The sequence below is a fragment of the Solea senegalensis genome, unplaced genomic scaffold, assembly GCF_019176455.1.
Source record: "Solea senegalensis isolate Sse05_10M unplaced genomic scaffold, IFAPA_SoseM_1 scf7180000017240, whole genome shotgun sequence".
Lineage (NCBI taxonomy): Eukaryota > Metazoa > Chordata > Actinopteri > Pleuronectiformes > Soleidae > Solea > Solea senegalensis.
The window spans coordinates 317314-330628 of NW_025322299.1; the positions used below are offsets into that span (position 1 = coordinate 317314).

A 13315-nucleotide genomic window follows, 5' to 3' on the forward strand; every position below is an offset into this window, starting at 1 on the left:
AGAAGCAGATGATGACAAAATGACTTATTTAAGACTTAATATTCTTCTTCTACTTACAGGACTGATCAGGACATACAGACATACACTATTGCCGTCATCAATGCTCTCTTCCTCAAAGCTCCTGAGGAGAAGAGACAGGTGAGGCATTTTCACACTGAGCTGAGTGCAACATTTGAATAATCTCATAACGGAGTTAACTATGCACCACATTACCATCAGCCTTTTGTTCTGTAACAGTGTACCCAGTGTGTGTATTTGAATGTGTGAGACACACCATTGCTCTTAATAGATTTGCAGAGTAGTGCAGTATCTGATAGTGAATCACTGACAAACACACCTCATTTCTTTCCTCTCCTCTCTGCAGAAGTGAGGCTGTAGCTCAGCCATGCCCTCATTTCTCCACTCATCTGTTGTATTTTTTTTTTGTTCCATTCTCTGTGTCCGTCTCTCTAGCTTCCTCAGCGTTGTCACATGCCCTGTAGCTGATCACATGATCCCTTGCCTCAGCACTGTGGGGTCCAGAGATGTGCATTGACATTAATAATGAATGATGCTAACCCACAGTTTTCCCTCCTTTGCTGCATACAAAGCTATAGACATGCCATGCATACATATGCCAGACGCAGAGTGCTCACGTTTGATTCATAAAGTTGGTGGGATACAATTTGAACAGCATGTTCCCTTAGAACCCCTTTTTCCATTACTATGTTAAAACGTATATCCAGAGGTGATAAGAATGTGCGGTCTTATATGCTTATTTTCCAGCACAGGCTATAGGCAATCTGATGAAAAAGATTGTTTTGGTTTTTTTTCATTTTCACCAACTATATAAACACATCTGAGCAAAAAGTACTCAAAATCTGGCTCGTTTTATGTACAAAAAGAAAAGAAAATCAGTCTCTGTTGTGACTTCACAATTATGGCTACTCCTGTAAAAATGAATCATAACCTTGCGTCGCCAACGCATAAGAAGACAATAAAATGCATTTTGTAAAGCCTGACGATGTGACCTATAAACACACACCCCAGGATGTCCATACGAGGAGTTGTGTATTGTTCCCGCTGCGATTTACCAAGGCTACACCTGCATTAGCACTGAGGGTTAAAGTGAGCACTGCTTGGTGAAATAAGTTTATAGAAACCTATTTTATTGCTGCAGAGAGGCATTTTTTTATACAACACCTGTTCATGACGTCATGCTTTTATACACAGACACATTACATACACATCCACCACCTTCAAAGACTCCATGGCTGACAGACAGTTTTCTCATTCACTCTCTCACTCACCCTTTCTGTCTCTGACTTTGTTTCCTCACTGCACACGATATGGTAGTTTGATGAGCACACTGTGGACATCCTAGATTGTCCCCTGACAGTAAGTGCACCCTCAATTAGCGCATCTTCTAGTTTGCACTGTAGATGACTTTAGTTTAGTGCATTTAGTATCCCCTTTTTTAAGATTAATTTTTCCTTTGGGATGCTTCCTTATCATTTGGGGTTCTGTTCCTGCACACTGAGCAGTGTGGCAACCTTATGTCTTGTTTTTGCCCGTTTTCCTTTTCTTCACATAAAGAGCCAAACAAAACTTATTGGTGATGTATAGTTTCTCATCTTCTTCTTCCTCTTCTCCCCCTCTTCTATAGGAGATGGCCCATATTCTGGCCCAGAAACAGCTGCGCTCCATCATTCTCAGTGTAAGTCCAGTCATGCTCTTCCCTCCAGTGTTTCTCACTCCCTCTCTGTGTTTGTCCTTGTCTCTCTGTGTCTGCACCAGTGTGATATCCAGAGAGACACCAGAGAGGAAAAAACTGCCACTTCTGCCACTGTCTCACCTCCCTGGTTATTATCTACTGTAGTCCCTGTCTTTTCCCTTGTTCATTCTCTGACTTGTGTTAAATCTAATTTCTCTCTCTTTCTCCTGTTCGTCATTCTAATCCTCGTCATTCCCTCCCAAATCCCCTTATTCTCCCTTGCTATCATTTTGCTGTCTTCCTCCAAAATCCATGTCTGGCCTTACTCACTTCAAAACCCATCCTCTCTTCTCCACCTCAAACACCGCTGTCTTACACTCCTCCTTCTTCTCCCTCATCTTTTTTTTTTTCTCCCTCAAACCATGTAGAACGTGATCCGGAGCCCGACACCCATCAACGATGAGATGGCCCACCAGCTGTATGTGCTGCAGGTGCTCACCTTCAACCTACTGGAGGACCGCATGATGACAAAGATGGATCCTCAGGACCAGGTGGGGACAGGAGACACTCAAAGAGAGAGTTGGTGATACATGAAATATAGGAAAAAGAAGTTAATAATAATAATGCAGAATAATAAACGATACACCAGTAAATGTATAGTCTTCAGTTATATGGAGAACTAGTTCCAAAAAAGAAAAAAGCCTATTCAGGAAAAAAGAAAAACAAGGTATCAGGAATCCCCACCAGGAGCGCTGAGCATGCTACAGCTGCCACAAGTAAACAACCATTAATCTTTTATTCAACAGCTTATGGGGAGTTTGGGCCAGATCCGGCCAGATTTTCAAAAAAAAAAAAAGTTATTGTAGCTTTGCCCAAGTAATATAAACAGTGAAAAGACATGGCTGCTGGCCAGAGAGCCTCAGGCAATGCAAGACCCCAGACAACGCAGATGAGGCCCATGAATTCTTAAATGATAACGTGGTGAATGAAAAGAGAAGAAAAGACAAGTAGTCAAGTTTTAATATTCCTCTGTGCATGTGCAGGCTCAGCGGGACATCATCTTTGAGCTGCGGAGAATCGCCTTCGACGTGGAGTGTGAGCCCAACAGCAGCGGGAGCATCGAGAAACGCAAGTCCATGTACACGCGCGACTACAAGAAGCTCGGCTTCATCGTAAGTTTTTGTGTCTGTTGTTTTTTTGTTTTTTTTGAGAAGGCAACAAGAAGTCTGCTTTGTAGCTCACGCTATTGCAGCCAAACCACACGTGAGACTCGAGACTCGAGACTGTGATCAGAAATGAACAGTGCGAGCCCATTGGTCCACAGCGGACAGGTGTTAATTGGACACATTGTCCTTTAGTTTAATATCTGCAGACTAAAGTGTGTGTTCATGTTGTCTGGGCTTGCCAGGAGAGAATGAGCCATGATTTTCCTTCTTTGTGTTGACTGTATGTGTCTTTAACTCATTTTATCACAGGTTTGTGCTTCAGGTTTCTTACATTTGCTGTTTGTGTGCAGTGTGTGTGTGTGTGTGTGTTAGGCTGAGCAGCATGCAGTGGGCATTAGAGCTACACTGGATTTGTGAAAGCCCTGAGTTGTTTCAGAGCTGTTCCCGTCTACACTCCCACTGCAGTGTGTTTGGTAAAGATAAGGCCTTTTGTTCACCAGTGTCGAGAAAACTGACCCCAAAATCCTTAGCCTGCTTTCCACGCTAGACTTGGAAGACACACATCCCGACTGTGTACACACACGAGCCATAATTCTCCATTCTTCACATAGATCTTGTCACTCCTGAGTCATTTTGTGCCTTTTTGAGTTCTTTAAGTACCAACTGTTGTACCTGCCGGAGTACGAAAGGGTCAAAATGAAAATGTGGTTTATTTTTAGGATGTGCCTGTGTCTAAGGCAGTTTCCTGTCAGGGAGAATACAAACGTGAAGAGCCAGATCTCTTGTGTCCTTTCCTTTTTTATCATCTAATTTCCTTTTCATCTCTTCCTGTCACTTTTCCTTTTTCAAAGTCCCGTCTCACCTTTCAAACTTGAGACACACTCCAGTGATGTGTTTGCATGTGTGTGTGTGTGTGTGTGTGTGTATCTGTGCTTTTAATCATTCGTCAGCTGGAGGAGGAATACAGTGTGATAGACAGTGCTATGTGTTCTGTGTGTGGAGTGAAGCAGGCGGCTTGTTATTGCAAAGTGAATGGGTTTTGAAACTTTGGTCTCAATTATAAATGATGCTCACTTCTCTTTCTCTCTGACTCTGTTGCACAGGCATATTGAAAGCTTCTTGAATGTTTTAAATCTCCCAGGCAGCAAACATCTTTTTTCCATTTAGCCACCTTTTGAAAATTGACTTGAACAGACTTGTCTGCGCCCCGAAATTAACCTTTTAATCCTTTAATCTGGCTGAAAACTGGTGTGTGTTTAAATATACGTCTCCCCCTCTGTGTCTCTCAGAACCACGTGAATCCAGCTGTGGATTTTACCCAGATTCCTCCAGGCATGTTGGCTCTGGATAACATGTTGTACTTTGCCAGACATCACCAGGACGCCTACATCAGAGTAAGCACGCACATGCATTTTCATATGTGGTTGGACACACACACACACACACACACACACGCTCGCTCGCTCGCTCGCTCGCTCACTCACTCACTCACTCACTCACTCACTCACTCACTCACTCACTCCTCACTCGCTCCTCACTTTCGCTCTCCCCATTTCCTCACTCACTCGCTCGCTCGCTCACTCACTCACTCGCTCAGTCATTTCATACCAACACCTTCTCCTCTCCAGCTCGTTCACCTGTTTTTTGACTTGTTCACCTGTAGTATATTTGTGGGCTCCATGGCGATGAGAACATCACTTGGAGCAGCTTTATGGCAACTATCTAGCTCTCCAAACTAAAAAAAAAGAATGTGTGCTCACTCACCGTGTTGGTGTGTAACTCCTGTTCCTGGACTTGAACGTGAGGAATGAGATGTTACGTGGCTTAAGTAGTGTAGCCTCAGCTCTGTCAGTCGACCAGAGGGGAAAAACAGCAGCTTGAGTGATTGGAACCTTGATAGTTTCCTTTAAGGCATATTGCCACATTCACATAATTAAGATGAGCTTTTTTGCTGTAGTGTTTTTTTGTTGTTTTCATTCAGATAGCTTTAAGCATCACACAAATGAAATAATAACTAGTATAATTGAAACACTTATGGTAAAACTACTACTACTACTACTACTACTACTATTATACTATTACCTTATACCCCTGCCAAAGCCACAAATATACTAAACCTAACAAGTAACTATGTTTTTTTTACATAGAATTATGTGAATATTGACTAATCTTCATTCATCTTTGTCATAGAGTGTCAATAGTCGAGCTATAGTAGAAGATGGCAAATGCATTCTGCTACCACATGAATGACACTACAAATTAAATGAGATGATTAAAAAAAAAGAAGCATGTAAAGGCTTTAATCTGCATTTGTATCCAGATTTACATGCAGCTCTGAGCAACATTACAGTAAGGTAAAGCTTGTCCAAGAAAGAATCGGTCAAAAATGTCACAACCTGGTCATTCAGCAGCATGACAAATGCTTAGTCAGGTCTGATAGTACTGCATGGCAGAGCCTGTTTTCAGATGGAAGGAAGCAGCATGCAAATCACATTATTACATTGTGTCTGTTCACATAGACCAGAGGGGAGAATATAAACAATCATTATAAACATCCTTAATCTGCCGCTGTGTTGTCTGCATTTGCCCAAAATCACTCATGACCGTGACGCGATTTTGTGGTTTTTCTGACGTCTGACTGTCCTTGTTTCCAGATTGTCCTGGAGAACAGCAGTCGAGAAGATAAGCACGAGTGTCCGTTTGGCCGCAGCAGCATCGAGCTGACCAAGATGCTCTGTGAGATACTCAAAGTTGGCGAGCTCCGTAAGTTTACACTGACAAACAGACCCACACGCCCTCCTCATTCAGTGGTTCTTCCTTTGCCTCTTTTGCTCTTGTACTTATTATCATCACAGTGAGCACACAGATGGAGATGCCTCTAATTTGTCCGCGGGTGAGGTGTTTACATTTATGTACACATCATTCCCCTTCATGCGAAGATGAAAGCAGCCATTATGCTCGGAAACTGTGCTGCTGGGAGTTCATTATTTAGTGATGCACCTCACCCCCATTGAGCCCCTTTTAGCCTTATATACTGCCTCTGGGAGGCACACTGCACAGAGAAGGAGATGCTGTGCCCAAGTCCACTCCAAATTGATGTGCCCTTTTCATTTGTCTTTACGTGTTTAAGTGTGCGAGTTGGTCTCACTTCCTCACTAGACTGACCCCTGCTGCTCCCAGTGGGGAGGGAGAGGGCATTTTTAACTCAATTTTGAACCGATGTGCCCTTTTCATCTGCTCATGTCTGTCTTTTTCCACACAGTACATAGACTTGGCTGCATTGCTCTATTAAAGAGTAGTGGCCACTTTCAGTTTCTCTGCCTATATTTAAAGGAGGTAAGCTTAAATTGTGTCATTTGTTTTCCTAATGGTGCTCGGTAGGTATTAATATAAGATAAGAAGAAGGTGCAGTAATATATATATATATATATATATATATATATATATATATATTATTAAATGTGCTTATTGTAATTTTCCCATCCTTTTTTAATATATTCTTATCTCTGCCAGCTTTAAGGGGAAACGTCTCCTCCTTCCTTTCCATCCTCATCAAATTCTCAGCACACAGTCAGCAAAAGCAAATGGAAGTATATATTTAATTCGAAAGAGAAATGTGCTTCGTTGCACTAACATACTCTAGATGCCTGACTAGCATGCTCTGACCTGTGGAGACCTGTGGAGGGTTTTAGTCCAGGTGTGGTGATAAGTCACGTGACACTAAACTTAACAAACAATACCTCTTTCACTGACCCTGTGTCCTTTTCATCTTAGTTAGTGCTCATCTACTTGTGTCTGTAATTGTTTTAAAGGCAGGTCATGTCTCTGGACTTTTATTTGATTTGATTTGATTATTATTTTTTTTTTTATCCCAATGAGATCCAATGCACATGCCTGTTTGACCTTCACTCTCTACAGCTAAAATTGCTTCCCTTTATCCGCTGTGAAACATCGCTTTGACCTCATTCATATCAACATGCAGATTAAACTAGCAGCCTTGTCCCAAAACAGGAAAAACATCTTTATCTCTATGGATTTTCTGAGGATGCAGTTTGAAAGCTTATGCAGTAAATCTGAACAGTGCCATCATGAAATGGTCTTTGAAGACTTTGTTACTGAGAGACTTTCAGTTCAGATATTTGCAGCTGGGTTGAGTCAGTGAATTTCACATCAATTACCGACAATATATGATAAGAAAATGCAACCATACCTATAAATTCAGCTAATTTGTGAGATATTTTGTGATCCACTTCAATTTTACTTTTGAAAATATTGTTTTTGAGGAAAATGCATTTCTGTTATGACCCTAGAATTTCCCCACAGACCTGCATGCTTGGTTTGAATCATAGCGGTCACCTTGACTTATAGCTCTGGGCCTTTCTGGTCCCAGCGGTTGCATAATGTCCTCCTCACTGTGGTTGTAAGCCCAGGAGACTGAAGCGTCTATTAATATTTATGATGCGGTTAAGTGTTTATGTGTAAAATGAGAGGACCGGTATAAATTGATACGGTGAGCCCATAAAACTGACCTATCTGTCCATAGACACTGTCTGCTGACATAATAACAAACAGCATGTACGTCTGGTTTGGACACAAAGGGATTTACACGTACAGAATTAGGTCATGTATAGACACACAATACAACAAAGTACATGTAAAGGGAATTAAACCAAATCCCCCGCTGGAAATTGGGCAAAGGTAAGGAAAGACGGCGTGTTATATTTGCACCGACTGTGTCCCAAATCGTAATGTTTCCATCCATCTCTGCCACAGCGCCAGTAAATATTTGTACAGACTCACACTCACACTGAGCAACATAGTCTCATGCGTCTCAAAGTAGCCATAATGCGCACTGCGTCTTCTCCTGTACAGGGCTAAGTGCATTTTCATGCACCCCCCCATTAGCCCTGTCTATATTAGCACACACGCTAATGAATGTATGAGTAGGATGAATGTAACATGGGCCATGGCAGGTGTTGTAAATGCTCGGCGAGTCACGGCCGGTCATTAGAGGGAGTGTGTGTCTGATGTCGGGGCATGAGTGTGCATTTCCCCAGAGGAAAACTGGGAGAGGAATGAGTCTGAGTCTGCGCCCGCTGTCATTACTTGGTTGACCTTTCAGCAGAGAAACAATGAAATACCTGACACTAATGAGGATGTCGGAGGGAGTGTCTGTGCCTCTGTAAGGTTTTATTGGTTTTGATAGCGTGGTATTTGAGTCTGTGGAATATTAGAAACTGTGGTACATTTATTTCTCCCCCTAACTTGAAGTGTAGCCGTGACATTTTCAAGCGGGGTGTTTTTCCTCATGTACACACTTTTGTCTCAATTTGGGTCATTCCTTAGCCAAATAGGTGAAGAGTGCAGACATAAAGGTGTTCTTTGGTTCTTTGGATGGTGATGTTGGTCACTTTAAAATGAAATGTTATCAACCTCTGAATGAATTGCATCAGCTGACGTCCATGATCCCCAGAGAATTTATTAGTTAGCCGCTTGATCCCTTGACTTTTCTGTGTCACAGTGACGTTGACATTTGTGGTTTTAAGATCAAGTGTCTTGAAATTTGGAGCAGATTTGCATGTCTCCATCCAGATTACCCGTAATAACCTTGTTGATCGAGGTTTAAGGTTCCTTTTTTTGTGTGCTTATTTTAACCTTAAATGGACCAGAAAATGTCCTGTAACTAAGTGCTTGTGGCCATTTTTCCAGAATAACTTTCAATATCTGGCTATTATTTACAATTTACTGCATGTTAAAATACATTTTTAACAATTTAAACAAAAATGTTTATTTAGAAACACACTGCAGTTGTACACGAACAACAGATTTTGCTTATTAAATTTGAAATTTCAACAGTATAACCAACTACTTCTACCAACTCTCTCCTCTCTGATGACAAAGACACTGAGACGCTGGCTTCCTGAAAGAGTGCGAGTGAAATTACCATAATAATCACATGTTGGCTTTGACGTGCAACTTCTTAGCTTTCAGAAACCATTGAAATTTTTCGTTGTCGGCGATACTCTCGGGTTAATGTCATTCTCTACATGTTACTCAGGTCCAGACAACATACATATCAATAATATAGAATTAAAAACGTAATAAAAATAACAGAAATAAGGTTTAAGAACAGCAGCATGTTAAAAACAGAGCAGCACAGTTAGATGGAAACTTGAAAAATCAAACTTTAGTGTTAAATAGCAAATGCACAAAAACACACTAATCAATGGAAGTGAACTCTGTACAGTGTCAGACAGACATCTACATATTATACTTTTTGTCGAGTTTACCCCTCTTCTGAAACCCAGCAGCTTATATTTCTTGTGAATAATCTTGTACAGCATGTAGTGGAATATAGAAAGCATGCAAGAACAAGGTGGTATAGCTGTCAGTGCAGCTGTAGTTGTACCTTCTAAATGTTTCATCGTGCAGAGCAAGCCCAGAGAAGCCGAGCTGCTTCCCAAAACTTTATCAAGGCAACAAGACTGCGTTAACTTTCCATTAAAAAGTTCTAGTTGTCGACCAAAACTGAATTCTTTAAAACCCGTCCAAACCTCTTTAATCTTTTATCTTCTTTTCTAGTGCTCCACACCTATGCACAGTAGCAGAAGAAAACAATCAGCAGATCAGTTGTGACAACAGCAGTGTCTCAGTTGCTCATTTCCTCTCAGTCTAAGTGAAATAATCGTGTGAGTGTAGCCGGGACCAGACACGCTCTTCTTGTTGGCTCAGGAGGATAAAACACCTCACAAGCCTCATTCTTGGTTTTTACCCTGGGCTGCTCACGTTGCCTTTCAACCTCACTCATCTTTTCCTACTGTGCTGTCTTAAGTGTTTTATTTATTTATTTATTTATTTCAGATTCTCTTTTTCTCTCTCTGTGGATTCACGCAAGAACGTCTGTCCTCTCGCACGCATGCAAAACTTTCATGCTCTCGCTCCTCCTCCTTCCTTGTGAATTTGAAAACAAATGACACCAATACAAGTTTACAATACAGTTTATTTTTACATTTACAACAGCACGAAAGGGACACACAGTATGGGCAGCCTGTCACAAACCCACAGACTCAGTCACATAATGCTGCCCACTCCTCCTGCATCCGGCCTGTGTGTTCACCACAGGTGTGCAATCAGGAGGTGTTAAATACAGAGGCCAATTTCACTACCACTAATTAGTATGTGTGCAAAAAGAACACATTTTTAAATCAACACATGCTGTTTAAGCAGAGGCCTATAAGAGGTACAAGATGTAGGATCTTTACCTTTCTTTAAGCGAAGGGATGGCCTGGGTCAAAGATGGGGGGTAATGAACCACGCTCTAGGCATTCGTTAAATAAAGCGGAGGAGAGGGGCAAATTTATGAATACATTTCTTAAAAAACTCGACAGTAAATCCGTCTGGACCGGGTGCTTTCTTGTTTTGCATGGCTTTGATAGAAAACTTAATTTCCTCCAGAGTCAAAGGTGCATCAAGCCCATCAGTAGCAGGAGGATCAACCTTGGGAATGTCAAGATTATGAAGAAAGGAAGTAATTTCTGTTTTCTTCAGCGGACAGCAGAGGGCAGTGTTGGTGACACTGTGTGATGTGACTTTATTAAGAACAACACTGTTACTGCTGTGTTAAAAAACACAATAAAAGTTGTATTTATTTATTGTTATTATCCAGACAGTAAGAACTGGTAACAGATAAAACAAATGCTTATCATATTATGAGAGAGGTAAATATGTTTGTTTGATTGTGACCAAAATAAACACTCACACACACACACTTTCTTTTTTTTCTTTAGATCTCTTGCAGGGGGGGGGCGTCCCTGTGTGTTGAGCCAACCAGTTTAACAAGCTGTTTCACGTAGCTTGGAGGTCGCCTGCAATGACGTTGAGCCATCGGGTGCGGGGCTTACTTCATGGTTGTCTCCAGCCTGCAGCCCTTGGGTCAAATTGGAAAATGGTTCTAGTTGGATGGTCAAGGGGAAGACAGAGAACATGACCGAGCCAGCGGGTGCGGCGCGGCCAGACAAGATGCACTTCGTTGGGAACCCGCTGGGGCCACCTGATGTTCTCGATGGTTCTGAGAGCCCTGCTATCAAAACCATTATAGTCTTGTGGCCAGAGACTTGTGTAAGGGCCGTGTTTCCAAGCCGTAAAGCAGGATAGAGAGTATTGCTGAGTTGTAGATCCGTAGCTTCGTCTTGCGTGAGATGGTCTGGTGCCACCAGAGGGACTGGGATGCTGCCAGGGCTCTTTGGTGGATAATCTCTGGTTTTAGGTCCCGTTTATCTGACCCAAAGGTGGACCCAAAGGTGGACCCAAAGGTACACAAAGTTCTTGACTTTGAGGTCCATCGCCAACATAAGTGAGCTTTGTGTTTGTCCAGCTCACTCGGAGGCCAATTTTCTCCGCCTCTTCATTGTATATGCCCAGAGCGTCACTCAGCTGGCTGTAGGGTGTGCTGAGCAGGATGGTGTCATCAGCGTACCCTAGGTCAGTCAGGTGGTAGCTGCCGAAGGACACTCCGGCAGCTGTTTTAATTCTTTTGACACAAAGTTTAGAAAGTGTGCAAATTCCATCTAAAATGTCTTTTATTTCATTGATGTTTAGTTTAGTTTAAGTGTCTGTGTTGATGTCGCTGACTCTTTAACTTGAATTTGTGTTTTCCACGATAAAAATGAGAATGATGTGACTGTCGTTGATGTAGCTAAACTTTCACACTTTGACTGTGACAATTGATTTGATTATTGAGTGATTATAAGTGTAGGAGAATATTGATTGTGCTGCAGTGCAGCTCATTGTTTTGGAAGAGTTGGGATGACCTCTAATTAAATGTCAGATTTAATTATTTTCCAACACAACAGCTGCTGAGCTTCAGTTGTCACGGCCTCAGGCATAGATGTCGTCAGTCTTATTGGAAAAACTTGCTTGTCTTTTCTTGCTCAGCCTCGGCACTTTGTTCCACCCTTGGCCTCCTGTTAATTGTCAGGTATAAGGAGGTGATGTGATGATGACACAAGAGTTTCCCGAGTGTGTTGCATCTTCAATTCAATTCAATTCAATTTTATTTGTATAGCGCCAAATCATAACATACATTATCTCAAGGCACTGTACATAGACAACATCAAAGAGAGCAGAGAACCCCAACAGTTCACACAATGAGCAAGCACTAGGCATCAGTGGAGAGAAAAAACTTCCTCTTAACAGGAAGAAATCTCTGACAGAACCAGGCTCAGAGATGTGCGGTCATCTGCCTCGACCGGTTGGGGTGAAAGGAAAAATGGGGGACAGTGGAGAGGTGGGGAACAGAAAATGGGGGGAGAGAAAGGACAAGAGGGAGATGAGGGAGAGACAGAAGAGAGAGAGAGAGGGAGACCAGCAGCAGATACACAACAACTGTATCAGGTTACAAGTTTATACAGTTACTGATATCGACTTTTTAATTGCAAAATAATAATAATGGTGACGATGAGCGTAGCCTCGGAAACTGGATCTTGATGCTGCAACCTGCATTATGAGAATACAGAGAGAGAGAGAGAGAAGGAAGGAAAGACACAAACTAGGGAGAGAAAGAGACAAGGTTAATGACATATAAAAAGTCATAATCATAACCTGAGTGTGAGAGAGTGAATGTGTGTGTACCACAGGAAAATCCCCCAGCAGTTTAGTTCTATAGCAGCATAACTAAGAGCTGGTCCAGGTTTCCCAGAACCAGCTCTAACTATAAGCTTTATCAAAAAGGAAAGTTTTAAGTTTAACTTTAAATACAGAGAGAGTGTCCGCCTCCCGAACTATCATTGGAAGCTGGTTCCACAGGAGAGGAGCCTGGTAACTAAAGGCTCTGCCTCCCATTCTACTCTTACAGACTCTGGGAACCACAAGTAAACCTGTATTTTGTGACCTAAGTGGTCTATTAGGGTGATAGGGTAAGACTAGGTCTTTCAGGTATGAAGGGGCCTGACCATTAAGTGCTTTGTACGTGAGGAGGAGGATTTTAAATTGAATTCTAAACTGTACGGGGAGCCAGTGTAGAGAAGCTAACACTGGAATTATATGGTCTCTCTTTCTTGTTCCTGTCAGAACTTGTGCTGCAGCATTTTGAATTAACTGAAGGATTCTAACAGACTTGTTAGAACATCCTGCTAATAAGGAGTTACAGTAATCTAATCTAGATGTAACAAAAGCATGAACTAGTTTTTCAGCATCCTGTAAAGACAGAATGTTTCTAATTTTCATAATGTTCCGCAGGTGGAAGAAGGCTGTTCTGAAATTAGTTTTATGTGTGAATCAAATGACATTTCCTGGTCAAAAGTAACTCCAAGGTTCCTCACAGTGGAACTGGAAGCCAGGGTGATGTCATCTAAAGTGACAATGTGGGCAGAAAGTTTTTCTCTGAGGTGTTTAGGGCCGAGTATAATGACCTCAGTTTTATCTGAGTTTAAAAGTAGAAAGTTACAGGTCATCCAGG

At 41.9% G+C, this 13315-nt stretch overlaps 1 protein-coding gene across 1 annotated transcript in view; it reads left to right on the forward strand.

The window, feature by feature from the left end:
- Positions 1–5622, forward strand: part of elmo1 (engulfment and cell motility 1 (ced-12 homolog, C. elegans)) — a gene marked incomplete at its 3' end in the record, with an annotated part of 52261 nt that extends 46639 nt beyond the window's left edge. The window contains exons 10-16 of the mRNA XM_044018457.1: positions 60–138; positions 1336–1377; positions 1646–1696; positions 2122–2244; positions 2737–2865; positions 4149–4253; positions 5514–5622. Coding sequence (XP_043874392.1) covers positions 60–138; positions 1336–1377; positions 1646–1696; positions 2122–2244; positions 2737–2865; positions 4149–4253; positions 5514–5622 — 638 coding nt within the window. The remainder of the gene's footprint in view (positions 1–59; positions 139–1335; positions 1378–1645; positions 1697–2121; positions 2245–2736; positions 2866–4148; positions 4254–5513) is intronic.
- Between the last annotated feature and the right edge of the window lie 7693 nt (positions 5623–13315).